This window comes from Motacilla alba, chromosome Z, assembly GCF_015832195.1.
Source record: "Motacilla alba alba isolate MOTALB_02 chromosome Z, Motacilla_alba_V1.0_pri, whole genome shotgun sequence".
Classification (NCBI taxonomy): domain Eukaryota; kingdom Metazoa; phylum Chordata; class Aves; order Passeriformes; family Motacillidae; genus Motacilla; species Motacilla alba.
Genome location: NC_052046.1, coordinates 13,600,778 through 13,620,779, shown reverse-complemented (window position 1 = coordinate 13,620,779; position 20,002 = coordinate 13,600,778). Strand labels below are relative to the sequence as shown.

General features: G+C 41.7%; 1 protein-coding gene across 1 annotated transcript in view; it reads left to right on the top strand.

The window, feature by feature from the left end:
- Nucleotides 1-3,149, top strand: part of OXCT1 (3-oxoacid CoA-transferase 1) — an 81,930-nt gene extending 78,781 nt beyond the window's left edge. Inside the window, exon 17 of the mRNA XM_038123577.1 lies at nucleotides 1,909-3,149. Within this exon, the coding sequence (XP_037979505.1) occupies nucleotides 1,909-1,944 (36 nt within the window). The 3' untranslated portion in view covers nucleotides 1,945-3,149. The remainder of the gene's footprint in view (nucleotides 1-1,908) is intronic.
- Nucleotides 3,150-20,002: the final 16,853 nt, after the last annotated feature.

The window sequence follows — 20,002 nt, the reverse complement described above, 5'->3', positions numbered from 1 at the left end:
AGTCCTGAAATGCTTTCGGCATTTCAGACTTGATTACTCCTTGTTTTCCAAGCACAAGCCATCTGTTTTGTTACATTGGCATTTTTCTGCTTATTTAATCATATTTTAGTTAGAGCAAAAGTTGTGTTTGGGTCCAGTTCTGAGTGGTGCTGGGCTCTCACCACCTTCCTTATCCTGAGCAGATATCCTGTGGCACATCAGACTCATGGGCATCAGACCCATCTGAAGTGGATAGTGGTACACACAAGTGACAGCTGTTAGCGTCAGATGTGCAGACACCACATTTAATGGAATATGCTCATCAAATGGAAAACACTTGATGTTTTGACGGTACTGAAATCAACAACATCAGAAACAATAGAAATCTCTCCAGTAATTGCCTTTGTTGTTGTTTGCAGAATACAGATTTTAGTGCTTCTGTCTTCATCCTCCAGTGTTTAGCTTTACTTGAATGGAACCATCCCTGTCTTTGGCACAAATACGCCCAAATAAAGTGGAGCACATAGTAACTTGGACTCTGAAATGTTGAAACATTTCTGGAAGTAATCCAGGAATGCTGATGCATTGTACCTATTACATCTGTTTATTATCCTAGTTCACACACAACTTTGAAAAAATCAATGAATTGTTGCTATCCACCAAAAACATTTCATTAGCATTTGATACAGTAAACACATTCTTCATGAACTAAGTTTTCCTTAGTGGCTAGTCTTATAAGGTTATAAATGATGATACATAGTGGCTGGAGGAATGATCACATAGAAATATAAGTGGTACAGAAAATACAGCCCTGTACCTGTAAAGGAAAGCGGCATTAATGCTTGAAAAGGCACTTATATATTATTCTTTCATGAGTTAGTTTCTTGAGTACTGTTAACTGAAAAAGATGGGCTAGGGAGGCAGGAGGATGCAGTAGGTGATGCTTCCATGGGGCACATTAATCAACTAGGGGCCAGATTATCCACAGAACTGTTTTTCATCCTGAAAAAGTAAGATCACATGAATTATTTCTGATCTTCATCCTGGGGCATCAGGCTGGGAACAGGAGATAATTAAAGAGTCTTGGATCTTCTCTGGAGACCTATTCCTCAGAGGTTTTGTGTAGACCTGAGTGAGAGGTCAAGCAAATGTTAACCACTGCTGCTATACAAAGTATTCTCTGTATTGTTACTATTTACACCTTCTTTCCTCATCTACTACTGTGTTTTATTTTTGGCCTGTTGTACATCTTAAAATCACTAATTGAATTTTGTGAGTAAATGAATTAAAATAATAGAATACATAAATGTGTCCTTGCAGAAGAATTACTGGGAATGGGAAAATGCAAGGTTCTTTTTTTTAAAAAAAGCAAAATTGGTATTAATTAACTATATAATCATTAAACAAATAAAACTGAATGTGAATGGAAGAAAGACATTTAAAAATAGGAAAATAAAAATTTGATATTGTATTATATCATCATCAAACAAATAATCCCATCAAATGTATCCATATACAATAGTTGCAGAGTGTTTATTGCATATGTATACCTTTCATTGCATATCCTCTGCTCACATGCATCTTCCAAAAGATTGACTCTTACTGCACAGAAGACTGCAGAGGGCAAGTACAGGTTCATCTGCCCAAGTTTAATATGCTTGCATTCTTACCCCAAAAACCTGTCTCAAAATAAATGAAGCTGTGAGTTTGGATACTGGCACCACACATATCTTGTGTTCTTGCATCAGAAAATTTAGTTGTGGTGGTGTTTATCTCTGACATACTGCAAATATGGCAGGTTAAATAAGTACAGTGTCTTGAGTCTTCAGTGGTACATAGTAGATACAGGTGGAAGTGAATGGTGGGTTGTACTGCTAGATCTTATCTGTATGACAACTTTTGTGGTTTTTTTTCCCTTCTTTTTCCTAGGTTTCACCGAAACTAATACCAATGAGGCAGATTTAACTGCGAAAAACAGACTGGGCTTAATTCGTAAGAAGGCTTGTTTCCAAATGGAATAAATTGATCACTGTCTTGCAATGTTACTTTTTTTTTTTTCATTTTCTTTTTTTTTTTTTTAGGGCTCTCAAGTAGTTTCCAGATAGTTAAACTCAGGCTGTGATTATATGCCTAATTGTATTCTGCTTTCATAACATTACCAACTTTAATGAAATGGTGAATATATTCTCCAAGTTTTGAATCATGTTATAGTTAATGATCATTGTAAAAAAGAAAAAAAAATGCCTTGTAGTCTCTCTGCCAAATACTAGGGTTTTTTTACACAGAATTAGAAAAAAAATAATGCAAAACTTATGATTGCCTCTTTGTTTGCTGATATCTGTTGCTCTGGAACTATAGCACTTATCTTGTCCATTCTCCTGTAAAGGTGTGGGTCTTTCTTTTCTGGAGTGGTCTATAACAAGTATATGTATCTGTAGAGAGATATTGGGAATATGGATGTTCCTTTTCCTTAACCTTTTCATCAGTCTGTAACAAAATTGTTTAAACCAGTGGAAATAATTGGGACCTAAATATATTTGCTGTTTCCACAGTGTGTGGCTGTTGGTACTGAGAGGCCTACACCTCCCAAAGTCCAACTATGACCCTTCATATTTCAGTCATACAAACTAGAATGAAGGAGGAAGATGAAAAAGTGTCTGTCCTCATGCAGACAACCGGTAGCTGCATGATTTCCCACGTGAACTGCTCTTATTCTCCAGATACAATGCTTCTCCTCAGCTCCCAGTCAAAGGCAAATGAATATCGTTTCTGGAGTCAGGTCTGTCCTTCCAGTGTCTCATAGAGAAACAGGGGAAGAGAAGGTTGTGGGCACTTTGAAGAGTCTTCTGAAGGGAATACAGATGGTTAAGTGTAAAGCAATATGCACCACTTGTCAATCAAAGCACCAGAAAAATCTAAAGAGTTTGGAACCCAATTTCATCATATCTTGAGGCAATCAAAATGAAAAGACATTATCTCAGAGTCATTTTGATGAAGGCCTTATTTTCCCTGTTAATTACAAAATCATTTTTATATTTTGTTACTTTTGCAAACAGATAATATGACAGCTTTGGATCTCACATACCAAATCAGTACAATATGTCTTTATTATACAGGCCATGAATTGACTGGAAATCAACATTTACTAAAATACAATGTTCTCTCCAATATAATGGTTTCTGTCATTTATATAAATAGGAACATACAAAACACTTCAGTTAAAATAATTTCTGACATAATGTGTGACATCAGGACTGGAGCATATTAAGCGACTGAAAAACAAGTAAAATGTAGATGCACAAGAAGAAGTTTACATAATGCCTATCATATATGTAATAAGCATGTTTAGCACATGACATAGAAAAGTATTGTAATACTAAGCGAATAAGGGATTCACCATAATCAATGTGTGTATTGGAAGGAATGTAACACATTTCTCGGGCAACCAGACAGAAAAATCGTGCAATATTTAGCTCTTGTACTAGCCTTTGAACAGCATTTTTCCATTATAAAATATGAAATGCTTCTCTTTCATGGAAACAGCTACAAAATTTGTCTTGATCCACGCATTGGTTTTACAGCAGTAAAACTGCTTCCATTGGAGGTATTATATGGTGTAGTTGCACTTACCCTATATAGTTCTTTGATAATCTCTTGTCAATACCATAACAAACTTTCTTCATTGCAGAAAGAAATAGACAAAATGCCTTTGCAAACACCGTTATGCCAGTACAAAAGTATTCCCATAATACTAAACTGTGACTTGAACTTGTGGCTGCTAGTGGGTGGTAGGCCATTGTGTAGCCTGAATCTATCTAGGCAAGACCTGATGCTGAGCCTGTGGGAAAGAAGTGTGTTGTACAAAGACCAGTCCTAATTTAATGATTAATGTATACAAGTGATTTGGTTGATAGATAATTTTCATCAAAGACTTAAAACTGCATTTATCGTAGTGCTCCAAGATATCTTAACACAGCATGGTAATTTTCACATATTTTCTCTATTTATGCTATTTAGATGTATTCCCTGTGTTACTCATTCATTCCACACAATTAAAGTTTGACCATTTTTTTTCTGTGGAGGTAGACTCAAGTTCTGCTCACAGAGGTTTTGAAGATTAAAAATCTGTATATAATAAAACCTGACTATTTTAGCTCACTGTAAACAGTTTCACTTTTGAATAGAGCAGCCCAGAGGCCTCTTCTCTAATCCATGAAGACACTTCAGTGACAGTTCTGACCCTTGTGGTGGTGTACACAGCAAAAGGTGCCTTTCTTTACCTTCTGAAGAGCTACTCTGAGGGAATGGGTGTAGTCCCTGAAAGCATTTTGTTCATCTTCACTCAGAGCTCTTGTATAGTGTACCCCTAATGGATGATGGCTTTAGGGGAGATTTATAAAAACAATGGTAGAGGGGAAGGCAGTTACTGTTAACTTATCCAGAGGAAAATAATCCCACAAACCAAAAAGACCAAAGAACACAAACATTTAAATAGATGGGCAAGTCTTAAAGAAATCTCTAAATGAAAATGTTGGTCTATTGCAATTACCTATGCTACATTAGTTATGGGACTGATTAGTTAATTACAGTGAACATTTACACATCTATGAAGTCCAGGAGAAGTGTCTGAGGGCAGGATCAGGTGTACACTGCTTCTGCCATAGAACTTCGCTTTGCTGGTACACGCACAGAAGTTATTGTCATTAATACATGGCTATAAAAAGACTAATGGCCTGTTAATGTCTGGGAGTTTAGCATCTTGGTTTCTGAATCAAAGAATTAGGACCCAAGAACTCCTGATTTCCAGCTTTTCTGGTTCTCCACTTACTGCCTTGTGGAATGACAGCTGTGTTCTCTGCCTTGTCTCCTGTTGCTGGAAAAGGGGATGTTTTTCTTCCTACCTCACAGGGATGTTGTGAGGAATAAGAAGCTAAGGTCTGTGCAAGAGGTTATTTGTTTCTCTTCAGTTTGGGGATCACACTTGATGAAGAGTGTGGAAGAGTACTTGAAGACTGTCATGCGTGCTGTACATTTGAGTTCTGTGTCTTTTTTGTGTCAGTGTTAATGCAAGAGAGCAAAAGTACATGGTGCTGAAAATTGGGGATAAAAGGAGAACAGGCTCTCTCCATATACAGCAATGATGCTGTAGCAACAGGAGACAAGATATGTATGTCACACATGAATTTTTGTATCTTGAGGACAAAAGATTGTGTTAAAATATTGGTATTGTTTGAGTTCGCACAAGATAATTGCAACAAGCTTTGAATCGACTTTTAAAATTAATTTGTTAAGCAAAATGAAAATTTAAGCACTCCTAAGTATTTCCGTCTCTGTGGGCACAAGTGTGGTTCACAGGTAAGGTATACTCTGAGCAGTAGTTGCAATAGTTGGCATTGCAGGGATTAAGGTTTATTGGGACTGAAATCATTCCCTGCTTGACAGCACTTCACAAACAAGGACAGTTGATACTCTTTGTCCTGAAGAAGATGATGATTCTACTATATTATCACATTGGACTCCACTTTATATTTTATTGATTTTTTTTTTGTCCCTGAAAAAAGAAGAAAAATAGAAAACATAGCTGTGCTGTAAAGTCTGCAAACTAAACATCAAAGTTCTTCCTATGTGCAAAAACAATCAATAAAGTAAAGGTTTAAAATCACAGGTTTTGTCTATTCATTTGTCTGTTACCATTTTTTGTGGTGTTCTGTTCTGCTTTTGGGAGAAGTAAAAGTTTAGTTTGTGTTCACACCAGCATATCACACATCAGCACATAGCAAAACCTTAAGGTCTTGCCTGAATGTGGATGGGTTTGATAAACAGAAATAATGAAGCTCAAAAATCAGTTAACAGCTGGATTCTACATGTTCTCTCTTCTCACTGGTGTCTCTGTTGGGTCAATCTCAAACATAATTATCACATTCATTTTCAAAATGACTTGTTTTTCCATCAAGTTAAATAATGGACTGCATATGTAGTCCTTAGAGAAGAGATTTTTTACCTTTTGATTAAAACCGCTGTAGAACTGATCACATTTGAGATGTTAATCATCGATGTTAGCGTGTGGCTGCACTCTGAAAATTGTACTAGATGACACATGAAGACAAATTCCATTAACCACCTACTGAATGATAAAGTAGATGATTGCAAAGGGATGAAAATGTCTGTGTGTAGTGGGGTCATCCTTCCATACCTCTCATAAGGTCATGCATAAATGTGTCATAGAATCGTTTTCTCTTCAGTATCATCAGAAAGCAGGTTGATAAATGTGAAGAAAATTGTTTAGAAAAAAATGGATGTTTTTCTCTGAAATGAAACTCTTCAGTAATTTATATTTGTGGTCAAAATCCAGCATCCCTGAGAAGGGGGCTACAAGGTAAGTGCCAAACCCCAGGAGATAATACAGCAATCTTGCAGCTCTGAAATCCACTCATACAAATGTGAAAGGTTATGTTTTCCTCTAACAAGAGGAGAAAGTTAGTTACAGGCATATCTGAGAAGTTTTGTGGTACCTTGTATGTCTTCTGTTTTGTCTATTGTGCTGGTTTGGGTTTGGGTAGAGTTAATTTTGTTCACAGTAGCTGGTGTGGGGCTGTGTTTCGCATTTGTGCTGAACACAGGGTTGGTAACTCAGGGATGTCCTTATCCTGAGCAGTGCTTGCTCAGAGCCAAGGCCTTTTCTGCTCTTCATCCCACCCCACCAGTGAGGAGGCTGGGAATCCCAGGAGTTGGGAGGGGGATTGGCCAGGACATAATTCCTTTTCTGCACAGCAGTATTCTTCTGAGAGCAGAACCCATCTTCTGCGCAAAGCCATCTGCTTCTGGAGACCAGGGATCTTAACATAACCATTCCACAGTGCGTTTGGCAGCTTTAAATGAAAGAATTTCAGAGAACAACAGGATGGGGCAGGAATTACTTTTCTGAATGTTTACATAATATCAGGTTTTGAGGCTCCAGTGAAGATAAAAGTAGCTATTGTGTTTGTGTTACGGAAACTTGCTGTGTCTGGCTCACATGTTTATGTACCTGTTTAGAAGAAGTAAGGGCATAGGAGGAATCCTTGCCTTCAAGGTGATTGGGTTCTCCATCAGTCTCCCATGATACTTTCTATTGATTGTATTTTATAGGTGTAATGGCTTGCAGAAGCAAGCAGAACATGACTTAATTTGTCGGAACAGTTGAGTCTAAAACTAGAACTTTTATTTCCATGTTCTTAAAACTGTGCCCTGAGCATATAATCCAGAGAAAAACTTTAATTTGTGTAAATCTTAGATAGATTATTAGACTGCAGCTGCTGTAGTGCTTTTGGGCATTCCCCCTGGGGCTATTGCACAGGTGAGAAATGCTGCCCTTGGTGCAGTGCAGATCATCATGCTTCTCTCAAACCTGTCTCTGTATGAGGTTCACAAGCCAGTGTCCACCCACCTGGCTGCTAAAGGGTCTCACCTTGTATGTAGGTTTGTGCTGTTTTCAACATAGAATTGGCACAGCCCCAGCTCCTTCGAAAAATTGGGATGATGTTTCTTTCCCTGTATTAACTCATCAGGGAGAGTTTTTGCAAAGGTTCAACTCCTAACCCTGACCAGTAGGATTCAAAGTACATCTTTCTTGTCCCAGGAAAACACCTAACCAGCCATGCTGCTCAGGAAGCTGGGTGAGAGAGCTGTTCCAGGGAATAATGTTTTCTTTAGCAGAAAGGATGGCAAAAGCCACAAGGCTGTGAATGGAGTCAAGAAGGAGCAGGAGATGTTCATGTAGTGTGCATTCGCCCAGCAGTGACATGACTTGGAAGTGTCCTTCAAAGTATGGCTCTTCTCTTAATAACGTGCTTTCAAATGTGTAAGCAACTCATTTCTCCTTTCTGTCTGTCCCATGTGTAGGCACCTACCTGCAAGGTGATTCAGGGCAAGCAACAAAACTGGGAAGTCTCAAAGAACTGGCAGCTCAAGCAATATACTGCTATGGCACCTCAGCGCAATACACAGAGGGATTTTCCCTTTTAAGATTGATTTCTCTAAATGAATCAAATTTGTTTGTAGATGCCCATGCTAATTACTTTTATTATTTTAATAAATTCCTAAACACTCCCTTTGGTTTTCTAGCTGGAAGCTATGTACTACACAAGTAGAAAAGGGAACTGAAAACTTCTCTAAATGCAGGGAAAACCTGCTTCAAGAAGAGCAAAACCTGCAGCCAGGGGGAGAATTAGTTTGCAGAATCTGAACAAAAACAACACGAAAAGCAAACTTATATGTTACCACCCAAAAAGCAAAGGCAAGCCACAGAAGCATCATATTCATGCCACTTAAGAAGGTATACATTAATGTAATACAAATTCAATCTCATCTGTTTAAGCAATGGACTTTGAATTGGATCTAATGCCTATATCCTGGAAAATCACATTTCCCCCACCCATTTTGAAAACTGACTGTATAAGCAATTAACACTATCACTCAGATTTATCCAAAAAACAAGGCAAGCTATGTGATGCTATAACAGGCAAGGCTGTCGTGTTCAGTAATATCCCTAAAAATACAAACTTGAATCAGTCACTCTGACTTGCCGCTCATTTTTGTTTAATTCCATCTTGCATTTGTTCCAATAAAATCCATCACCCATGCTTTCCTCTTTCTGGCACCCTACTAATCCTAAAGAAGTAGCTCCCTCTGCTCAAGGAAGACTGCTCAAATTTCATCAGTTTTCCTGCTTGCCTGGACTTGTTCTTAGGGGGAGGAGAGGTAGTAGTGTGTGTGCCCGTGTTCTGCTGAGCCATGCCAGCAGGGGAGCTGAGACCAGAATAGCGGAGTGGACATCACGGGCAGAGATGGTGCTGAGGAATGGTGTTAGAGAGCCACTGCTGAGCATCAGCACCTCTGGGGTTCTGGCCAGTTTCTACACTGCCACTCACACATCTCCTGTCAGAAAAAAACACAGATGCATGGTACATTCTTCTCTCTGTTTTAAATTTTATTTCAACTTGGAGATCACATGGCTGCTCTGTTTGAAAAATTAAAATCGTGAACTCCAATGAAAGGATGAATCTGAGCAAAGAGCCAGGGGCGTGGCCACCCTGGCTTTTCCTGAGGGATTTTCCTGACTGCAGCGCAAACTGGGGCAAGAAGGAAAACATCAGGCTTGGACACGGCTCTTCTCAGACCATAGATACTTGTCCTGTGGGTTGTGCTTATACAGTGGTGGGGGACAGGGCTGAAAAAGGCTCAGGACTTCTTTGGAACAGACGGCAGGAGCTGAGACCTGGGACTGAAATGTCACAAACCCCTTTTTCTGTCCTGCATGGCGGAACCACTGCTGGAACTCTCAGTGCCACCAGGGGATGCTTCTCATTGTAGTGCTAATACTTCTTCAGGATTACAGGCTGGTATTGCTGATTTTCTGCTGCTGTATTGATTAATACCAACATTTTCAGATTCCTGTCTTGTTCAGGCAACCTTTGGCCTGAAAAAGGAGAAGAATAAAAAAGCCAACTGCATAAATCTGCTCGCTATAAAACTGAAGGATGGCAAAATTATTCTGCAACAGCATATCCATATTCTCATTAGAGCAATTCAGCATTTTTAGGACATGTTAACTGCTGAAGCAAGAAGAAGAAGCTGCAGATCAATATAAAATAAACCACAGCTTCACAAAAGCCAATTTATAATTTCCAAAGTACTTTTCCTCCTTCCTTGTGCAGGAAATTCATCACTGGTACACCAGTGGGAAAAAGTTACAGAGAAAGCCTCAGACCACTTTGGATGTGGAGTTGCAAAATTCATCCAGTCTGAAAAAAACATCACCATGTTGTAATGACGAAAACCTGGAGGTAACCTGTCACAGAGAAACTGAGAAAGGGGTATGACCACTGATAACTTCAAAAGTGGAGAGGTCATGACTGGTAATTAATTATCCAAATTGCCCCTGAGTATATCTCTTCCAAACAAGCTGACCTATTGCAAAACAATCCCTCTGAGAAAGCAACAACATGAGACCTTTTTTTCCAGGGGGATTTTAACTCTGCAACAGGCTCTTTTCACAGTGGAGCTGAAAGGGGTAGAGAGACCAGGGAGCAGCACCATCACATCACAGCACTGCTGTCCTGGGGCAGCAAACCTGCCCACCAAGGCATGATTCCTGGCTCTTGATTTGGGTGGGGTCCTCTTTGGGGTGATCTCTACAAGTGCATGTGTTGTTTAAATATGTCTTCAAATTTAATCAGATTTAAGTGTGCACTTGTGGACATCCAGGAACACCTCAAGGAGTGTGAGCTTAGAGGTGAAGGTCAGAGGAAGTCGGACAAGAGGCATTGTGACCTGAGAAGACTTTTTGGCTCCAGCAGGGCATGGCCAGGCAGGATCCACCAGCAGATGGGAAGCAGGACACATGCTTTCCTGAGGAAGGTGGGAGGGGAAAGCAGGGAAGTGCTGTGCAATGCAGGTCTCTTCATCTCCGACTGTGGTTGAGGCCATGCAGAGCTGCGTGACATGGGCCGACCCTTCAGTCTGCCTGAAAGAGATTTCATGTCTTTTCCCAGAGATGCTGAGTGCTGAGCCCTGGCTTAGACGGACACATCTGAAGGCTTTCTGTATACAGAATAGCACTTCTGACATAACAAATTTTGGCAATACTGACAATTTTACCCCAAAGGTGAGCCCAGTTCTTTGTACAAGATAATATGCACAGCATGATGCTTTAGCTGGGGGAGGTGCATGGGGAAAGTGTGGGGAAGTGGAGGTTGCCCAGAGTAATTTTAGCTACTTTAACTACTAAATGTGTATTAATTTAGTGAGGTTGTGGCCCAAGGATTCCAGGATTACTGACCCACAGTGTGGGCTTTCATCTTTGAGTACACAGTAAATATTTGAAGTACTTGGCTTTCAAGTATTAGAAAGGGTTGCACTAAAATCTAGAAACAATATAATAATAATAATATAATCTGAAATAATCTAATAATAACAATACATATACAACTAGATTTAATGTAACAGGTTCTGTAAAAATCTAGTAAATGAAGAGGGTGGGAAGAGAACGGCTTTCCTGTGAATTTCTTGTCACTCATCACTTCAGATTTTGTATATTCACACGGTTTAAGGGAACTTTGTCAAATCAAACCCAGCAGCAGACATTCATCTTCATAATTACTGGGGCCAGAGAAGAGGAAGCAAGCTCTAATTTTACCACCACTATCTGCAGGTGAAGCCTCCAGTAATAAAAAATGAATACAGCTGGAGTCCCAGTAGTTACACAGAATCTTTAAGGTGGGAAATGAAAAAAGGTAACTGGGTTTGCTGAATAACTCAGCACTGCCATCCCTGCTGGGGAATGTGGTTACGTGTGTCACAGCAGGAGGAGGTCAGTGTCCTGTGCTCAGGCTCTGTGCAATTACCCGGGGAGTGGTGGGGCTGCAGCTGGAAATGGAGCACTCAGCACATCCTCATCCACAGAAGGATAATACCCAAATGCACTGAAATGACAGGAGGAAAGGTCAATTCTTAACTGGTTCTGGCACAAAACTGCAGAGGACTGAAGAGAAGGAAAGCTGCTATGTTCTCTTAGGTGAGTTAAGCTGGTGGTCTAACATGAGCATTAATTCCTCTGCAAAGCGTGATTTGCTGGGGTGGTGTGAGCCCCAGGGTTTGATTGCTGCCTCAGCTGTGAGGCTCTGGGTGACAGGGTGCCAGCCAGCCCCCACTAGCACCTTCTGCCAGCTTTGTTGCTGTTTCTAATTTTTAAGGCATCACAAAACATTAGAGGTCCTTAAGCAGGACATGGAGCTGTGGCTGAGATACTATTCAAAGAAGAGAGCTCTTATTGCTATTTGAGTGTTCACAGTAAGATTGCAGAGGTAATTGCTAACCCTAGTAAATAAAAAATCCCTGCAGCTAAGAACCATCTCCAGAAAGCACAGGCAGGGTTGTCTCTCCCACGTTGTTCCTCCAATGTTTTTCTTTCCCCCAAGTCATGTACAAACACAGTATTTTTTACCCTTTTCCCTGTGTAGGGAAAAAGAAATTAATTTTTTTTCTTATAACAAGAGTTTTTAACTAGTTTCCACATGATCCTAGCAGGATTCTCAGCATGTGCACATCTGTATGAGTGTAAGATAAAGGGGGAGAAGATGATAGGCAAACGTGTTACAGTGATATTAAGTGGCATGGGACTAGAAATGCCGCAGGATCATTTAGGGATAATTTAAAACCTCTTTGGCCAAGTCACCCTCTTGTTGCCTGTCTTGGAGAAGCCACTGTGCATCTTATTAAAGTAGTAGTGCCTGAAAATCCTGTGGCCACTTAAAATGAGGGAAGAGTGAGACAGCAAGTAGATGTAAGTTCAGCTTTCAGAGTTTGAGAGCTTTTTAGATCACTGAAGAGCATAAAGTTTACCAATTTGTATTTTGGACAGTGTTAGAACTGACAAAGCTCATGAAGTGCTGGTAGAGCAAGATCTGATCTCAGTAGTGGAGATGTGTATTACTTCCCACGGATTATTCTTGGACAGGTGGAAACAAATATCTCTGATGACAAAATGGGAAATGTGTGTGATGCCAGAGCCAGGGTACTGATGTGAGCCTGAGGCCACTCTTGCCCTTGGGGCAGCTGAGCCTCCAGGCAAGGATCTGCTGGGGGCCAGGGCTTGGGATAAGGGTGCTCTGGGTGCACTGAGTTTGGACTCTGGCTTTTAAACAGGCCCTGGAATAGTCCCCAGAGGATCTTGGTACATTGAAAGACAAAAGAAGAGATAAGACTATATAGAAGAACAGGCTTATTTTAAAATTAACAAGTTTTGGAGAGGAGCAGTTGCTGTTCTCCCAAGCACAGGAGAACAGCAACTTTGTTCCTTGTCTCTGCCCATGGCTGGGAAAAGTCTTGTAAAACTTGTTTTAAACAGCAACTTTTGGCCAATAGTGGTAGTTTTCCTCTTACCAGTAAAGTTATTTTTCTTGCCATCTGACAGCATCATTAGAAACTCATCCTTTCCCTTAACCTTCACGTCAGCAGTTACTGAGTGTAAAGCAGGTTTGACCATGTGTACGCTCCGCCTATTAAATGCCCTTTTCATAACTAATTATACAGTAACTCTCCCAGGGTGGTAAGTCTGGCAAACAATGGTGTATCCCAATGCAAACATTCTTTTGATGAGGGTGAACCTGCTCCAAGAGACCAGGCACAAGGGACAACATGCCCCTACAACAGGATAATTTCTCCAACGTTTGTGGCTATAGGGACTTACAGGATACTGTTGTTCAAGGTGGTTTCCCAGGCTGCTCACAATGGAAGTTTTCAAGTAACCCTAGAAAAAGATGAGGATATTACATGACTATTTCTTGGGATTTATCATGCTGTGTAGAGCATTGAGGGGCCAGGGGGAAGTGCTGCATGGAACACGGGGAGAGGTGCGTGTTCCTGAATTATCAGCAGGGCAGGTTTCCTGCTCTGCCACAAAATAACATGAGAGGAAAGTGCTCTAGTCTGGCAAATGAGACTGCTCTCAGCAGGAAATGCCAAAAAATCACGATTTTTTCCTTTTATCAAAGCTGAAAGCTTTGCTGCTGAAGCTGTGCTGCCTTGTTTTGGGTATCCACCCACCTCAGCATGCCTGGGGCCCCTCCATCCTGGTATCTCCAGCCACTCCAGCCAACACTCCAGAAAAAGAAATGTTCCCCATCAGGGAAACTGCAACACTGGCAAAAGCCTGGGAACAAGAACTGGAGGCAAACAAATGGGATTTCAGACTGGTTTTTTCCCTTTAAGTAAGGGTCACTGGTGTGGCTGAGCACCCTCCCACCACCTTTCAGAGCAGCTGGTCCAGGACCCTCCTCCATCACCCTCTGCAGGGCTTCACCCCCATTCACTTCGGCCGTTGTGCCACAATAGTGCTGGTTTCAATTTTTTCTCTTGGCAGCCTTTCATGAAATTATATTATTTATAGTCCTGCGTCCATTCACATCATCATTACTCTCTAACAATAAACTTAATAATGCCTTTGCAAGCCTTTGTTATTTGCTGAATGCTGTGGGGTGCTGTGTTTCGGAGCTATCGTGCACTTTACAGAGCCTATGATTTGTCTCTCGGGTATGTTATCTTGCTATTAGCTGTAAATAGGGATCTAGATAATGTTTTACATCTGTACTATTAAGAAGCAACAAATTAGACACTTCCCTAGCCTGTTCTGCTAGCTCACTGATCTTTGTTAACTTCAGGAAAAATGGGGGAAAAAACCCCACTGTTTGTAAAGATACTGAGAAAACTCCCCAATTCATATGCTTGCAACTATAACAATTGAAATTTCTTAACCAGATCTGGTTGAACTTCAATACTTCTTTTCCTGGAAAAGGCACAGATTGTTGCTATTTGTTTTCACAGCAAAATGAAAAAGAAGCCCAAAGCGTGGAATTTCCTTTACAGATTGAGATAAATATTAATTTCAAATCCACTATTTGGAACATTTTGTTTCCATGAAATGCAAAATAAAACAGTTCAGAATAAAAATCCACTTAAAAAAAGATAAAAATATTCCTTCTTAGTGCAACAGAAGCATTTATTTTCATTGTATTTGCAAAATAAAATAAGCAGCTTCTACATGTTCTCTGGGAAGTTGTTTTCAAGGCTGACCAGACAACAGCTTTCAAGATGCAGATAACTGAGCAAAAAATGCTGAAGTTGTCCATCTCCAGTGCTGGCAAGGTTTTGAGCAATTTCTACAAGGTAGGGGAACAAATGCTTTTCAAAATTTCTTTCCACATTAACACTGAGCCAGCCTTTTCGGTTTTTGAAAGTAATGATTCAGTAGCTGAGGTTTTGAAGGTTAAAGAACAGCTTAGTTTTGGACAAAGGGGCTTTCCAGATGGACAGCCTGTGCTGGAGGAGATGGTAGGACAGACAAACTGCTTGGGTTCCTGCTGGCCCCTTGCCCTCGTGCCTTCTTTCCTGGACTCTTCAAGGGTGCATCCTACTCAGTACAACATTTCCAAAAGTGACGTGTTCAGAGGTTTGAGGTCTTGGCTGAACATTCTGAAACAGTTTAAACACCTTGGGTAGTGTTTAGACACCCAAAGGGGTCAACATCACATCATTGCCTGGACACCAGGAAACATCCCACAGGCAGGCTTTTGCCTTTTTCTTGATATGTCATCTTGAGTTTTTCCTCCCTGGAAGCACTGTCAGCACCTGAAACTAATGGAATAGAGCTTGGGAATTCACTGCCAGCCCAAATGCATGAGGTGACCATTGGAGTGCACAGGTGTTGGTTTCTTCACCAAACTCATGTTTTTCCACCTGTTAACATATTAACCAGCCTCATGAGCCAGCCTCTCTGCTTACAGAAACAGTTTTGTTTTGTTGGAAATCATCACCAAGATGGAGAGCAAACCGGTCCATAGCTGAGCACACAATGATGCCTGTGAATACTTCATTTGTAGGTGGTGTTTGGAGTAAAAGGAAATCTTTTTATCACAGGGTCAGTGAAGTAATTATGAGCAGGGCCGTGATTGCCTGATGAAGCTTAGTGCACTTTCACAAGATCAAAGTAGTACAGCTTAAGACTTGGGGAGGCATGGAGTTTGGGAGGGATGTAGGTGCTGATGGGCACCACAGGATGCAAAACTCTGCAAGCAAACGCTGTTCTCCTGATTACTCATGTGAAGGTATATGGGGTTCAGCACAGCTTATCAGCACCTCACAGTGGTAGGCACTGTCCTGCAGTAATGCACGTTACAGACAGAGCACAAAAAACATCGTCTGGTGACATGTAGGATGGTATCCACTGTAACAATGACTGATGGGAGCAAATCAAAGTTTCATGGAATATTCATGGCTTTCTTAGCTGCTCCCTTTCTACCTTGAAGTGATCTCGTGATGCACAGGGCTAATTTTGCAGTGTTGGTTTCACTCCAGTTCTCACTACTGAATTTCACCTGCTCTTCTCTCTCTGACTCTACAGCTGGGCAGTGATCCTGGCCCCAGGGTGCAACATCCCAGGCACCTGGTGAAGGTAACTGGCTGCTTCTCTCTGAATACTTGCTAAAGGAGACTCACCCTCTCTTCTTTAAATTCTCAGTCTTCATTTATCTCTGGAGTGATGGGTGATTTTTTACTACTTGGTTTAGAGTTCATAAAAGCCAGCAGTTGGAAGGATTATCTGTGATTTCACTCCCTTCACGTGCTCAGAAATGTTTCTAAGAGAAGCAAGCTAATGTTGTAGTGTTACATATCTGCAGCAATAAGAAAAAGAAATTTTTCTTATTTTTCTTCACAGAAATATGGGCTCATAAAGATCCACAGAGTTAGAGACTTGTGAAACCAGGTTTGCAAATGTGGAAACTGAAACCATAACTTTTAGATCCTAGAGGAGCTCAAGCCCAGCTCTGGATGTCAGCCTGTGACTGCTGGATTTGTAAGAGTTGGAGGGACTGGGCAAATGCTTCCTTTATTTTAATATGTCCAAATAGCCTTCTTCAAAGGGATGCCACAGAACATCCCTGAGGGAAACAGGAGAGGTACATTAATAACTTGAGGGCCAAGTACCAGGCATTGTCCAGGTATATTCAGATTAAGAGACAAATTCTTTCTGTCCCTTGTCTCTTTGTGTGTTGCCCCCTGCCACTTTTACTCTTTATCCCACCTGGTAAGGAATTAAAACATTCCAGGAACATCAGGGGAGCAAGTAAAACCACAGCAAAGTTTAAGGCATCAGTTGGAGGCTGAACAGGGATCTAATGGAGGTGCTGCCTTGCCGCAGCCTCAGTGGCCTGTGAAGAGAGAGAGACAAACTGCCCCAGATTTCACTGCTCCCTGCCAGCCTCTTCCCCCAGTCCCTGGAAGGGAGTTCTTGGCAAGCCAAAGCACTGGAGCTGCCCCAGGGAAACTGGTATTTCCAGGACTTGCAGGGGTCCCTTGCAGAAGACATCGGCTGTTGTCTGTGTCAGGCAGAAGAAAGATCCTTCTTTAAACTTACACCTAAACCTCACCAGCTTTATTATTCAAATCAGGAGTTGCATACTCCTGCACACCCAGGAGTGGTGAAACAGCAAAGAGATGGTGCTGTTCCCTGGTGGACTCCTAAAAGGGCTCACAGGTGCACCTAGGCAGTTAGACAGCGTTATTACTGAAATAAATGAACCCCGAAGGGGATTTCAAGCAAACCAGCTGTAAAACATGAGGGTAGTGATGACACTGAGTGGGTGCAGTAGGGCTGATTTGGAATGGCCCCAGGGGAGGCGAAAGTTGAATAGGTCAAGCCCTACTGTACTCCCTGCAAGCATTCCTTCCTCTGCAGGTGAAAAAGCCAAGAAAAGGAAAGCAAAGACTAACCTAAACTGAGCATCTGGGGGGCTTGCTTTTACTGCACAGCACACATTGCCAGGGCCATGCCCAGATTTACTGACATCCAGGCTGCAAACTTCCCAGAGTGCACCATCCAAGCAGCTGCTCCCAAGGGCTGAGCTGACTGGTAGGAATGGGTCACAATGGCAGGCACCTGCTGGGAACAATGTCAGATGTTTCTCCCAGTGTTTGGAAGAATGCAGCAAACTCTGCAATCTCAGCCGGTGGTTCCCCATGGGGCTGCTCTGTGTGGCACCAGGGACACTGGGGTGCTGTGGGGAAGCTTTGTTCCACTGCTGGCACAGGTTTATTGGGGAGAACAATGAGGCTGCAGCCATCGTGCACACTGCCAGCAACGGCGATGGAATGGAGCAGTGCTTGTGCTCCTGCTAGCCCCTGGTCTGGAAAGACACCCTACAGTGGAGGTCAGCTGGTTAGCTCTTTCTCCGTGCTTGGTATCATGACAAGTGTTTGCTGGCAGTGAAGTCTCATTGTAAGATAATTCACAGGGCCATTAATATTTGGAAAAGAGCAAGCTTGGACAAAAGACAAGGTGTTGTGTATATAGTCTGTTAATAAACCTACAGCCAGAATCTCAGCTGGTCAGGATGACATGCTCAGGCACTGCAGACCCTGCACAGACAAAGGCAGCCTTCCCTTCTTGCTCTGGGGCCCGGCACAGGTGTCAAATGCTGCTGAAAGTACATTCACACCAGAGGAATTGTGGATTGCTCACAGCAACAGGCACTTTCTCATTCTTTGTAGTCTTTCATCCATGCTTCTTACAGTTGGACTCGATGATCTTAAAGATCTTTTCCAAGCTAGATGTTTCTCTGATTCACTAGTTTAGTGGGAAATATATTTGACTGGACACATCTGAAGTTGCTGGAAACCGACTTTTATAGTTGTGCTAAGCATAAGCTGAGGGAGAGAAACTACTTTCTACATTGCCACATGTTAGAGAAGTTGAAACTGAAATATTTATGCCCATCAGCTTCTTCCTCATGCCTTGGGCAGCCCAGAGAAGGTGTGCAGTCTCCATCCCTGTGGAGGTTCAAATCATGAGTGGATGCTGCTCTGAGCAACCTGCCCTGGGTGACCTGCTTGAGCAGGGGGTTTAAACAGGATGACCTCCAGAGATGACTTTCCAAGTCACACAGCCTGTGACAAATCATGAGCTTTTAGAACCTTTTGCATTCTTTCTATTTCTTAAGGTCATTCATATTGCCTTTGAATGAAAATGGAATGGTCTATGGAGACATCCCCCTTTCCGGATGGGCCTCCAGCCAATGCCAGCTCTGAGGGCAGCTGCAGCACCACTCCCTTGCCACAGCTGCCAAGGACACCACAAGGCTTTGAACCCTAGGGCCTCAGCAGCAAAATGAAAGACTGATGAAAAACCTCCAAGTGAGACAGAATAGAAATAAGGGTTTAAAAGAAAAACAAACAAACAAACAAAAACTTCCACCAAAATCCCTTTAAGTCCCTGCTGCACCCTGCAGTCCTGTCCTTCCTTCCAAGGCTCTGCTCACTCTGTAGTGGCTTGACTGGTTTTCCACAACTTCTCGTGCTCCTGAGTGATGGCCACATCCCCAAATGTGGCCTGTCCTTGCCTTCAATGGGATGTGATCAGCTTGACAAGAACTTTTCCACTGAGGACAGGACTGTCTGCAGATAAACTCAGCTTTTTGGAAGTGGGCAAAACTGCAGAAGTATTCCTGTCTTGCAGGGTGTCTGCCTTTGCATATGGCAGACAGGAAAGCTGTTTCCATTAATCGCTTTTCTGTCTCTCACCCACAGCTTGCAGGCATGTTCATGGGCAGGTGCTGCAGGAGGGTGCTCAAGACAGGATACCTACAAAAACAGGGGAAAGTGGCAAAGGACACCTGCCTTCTGGAGCACCATTAGCTGCAAAAATCAGGCTATCCTATCTAAGGGGTTATCTGATTTAAAAAGAAAACAAAAATCTTAAGAAAATAGATGCATTAAAGACTAAAATATTGACAGTAGGGAAGATTGACCTTCAGTCCTTCAGAGGAAAGAAATGTAACAATTTGGCTCTGTCCTGCTTTAATATTGTTTAAAATCACCTACTTGGAAAATAAATTCATGTATTGCAATTTCCTCACAATGTGGGGTGCTGCTGGAAAAAATCTTTGCTGAAGGAAAGGATGTCATTAATGTGTACAGAGAAAACAGTTTGATTGATTTTTTTTTTCTAGAGCCTGTTTTAACATGTCTAAATTACAGTGTTTTCTGGTAGTTTCTGTCATTTCTTAGATGATGACCATCAACTGACATTTTTAATCATTGATTTTTCACCTAAGCTGCCTGCTTATGAAAACCCTGCTTTTAACAGGAATTCACTTTGAATAACGTGGCTCTTTAGCCTGTTTTCTCTAAATAATATATCAAAATTTTTCTTGGCATCATCACATGAGGGAATTCCTCTGGTGTAGCACCTCTTTTAGATAAATCCCTTTGTGGCTGAATAAAAAGGCAGATAATCTTTTTGCTACTCCAGGATACTTCCTCAGGGATTCGGGAGCTGCATAAAATTACAAGCTCCTCCAACTGCAAGGTCCTGGTTGGTGGTTCCTACTGCTGTTAGGTTCTTTTCCAGCAGGAGTGAAGGGGATGAGAATCATCCTCAGCTACACAGTAAATGATGCATGTGAAACTCTTGCATATGTTCTTGTGCTGT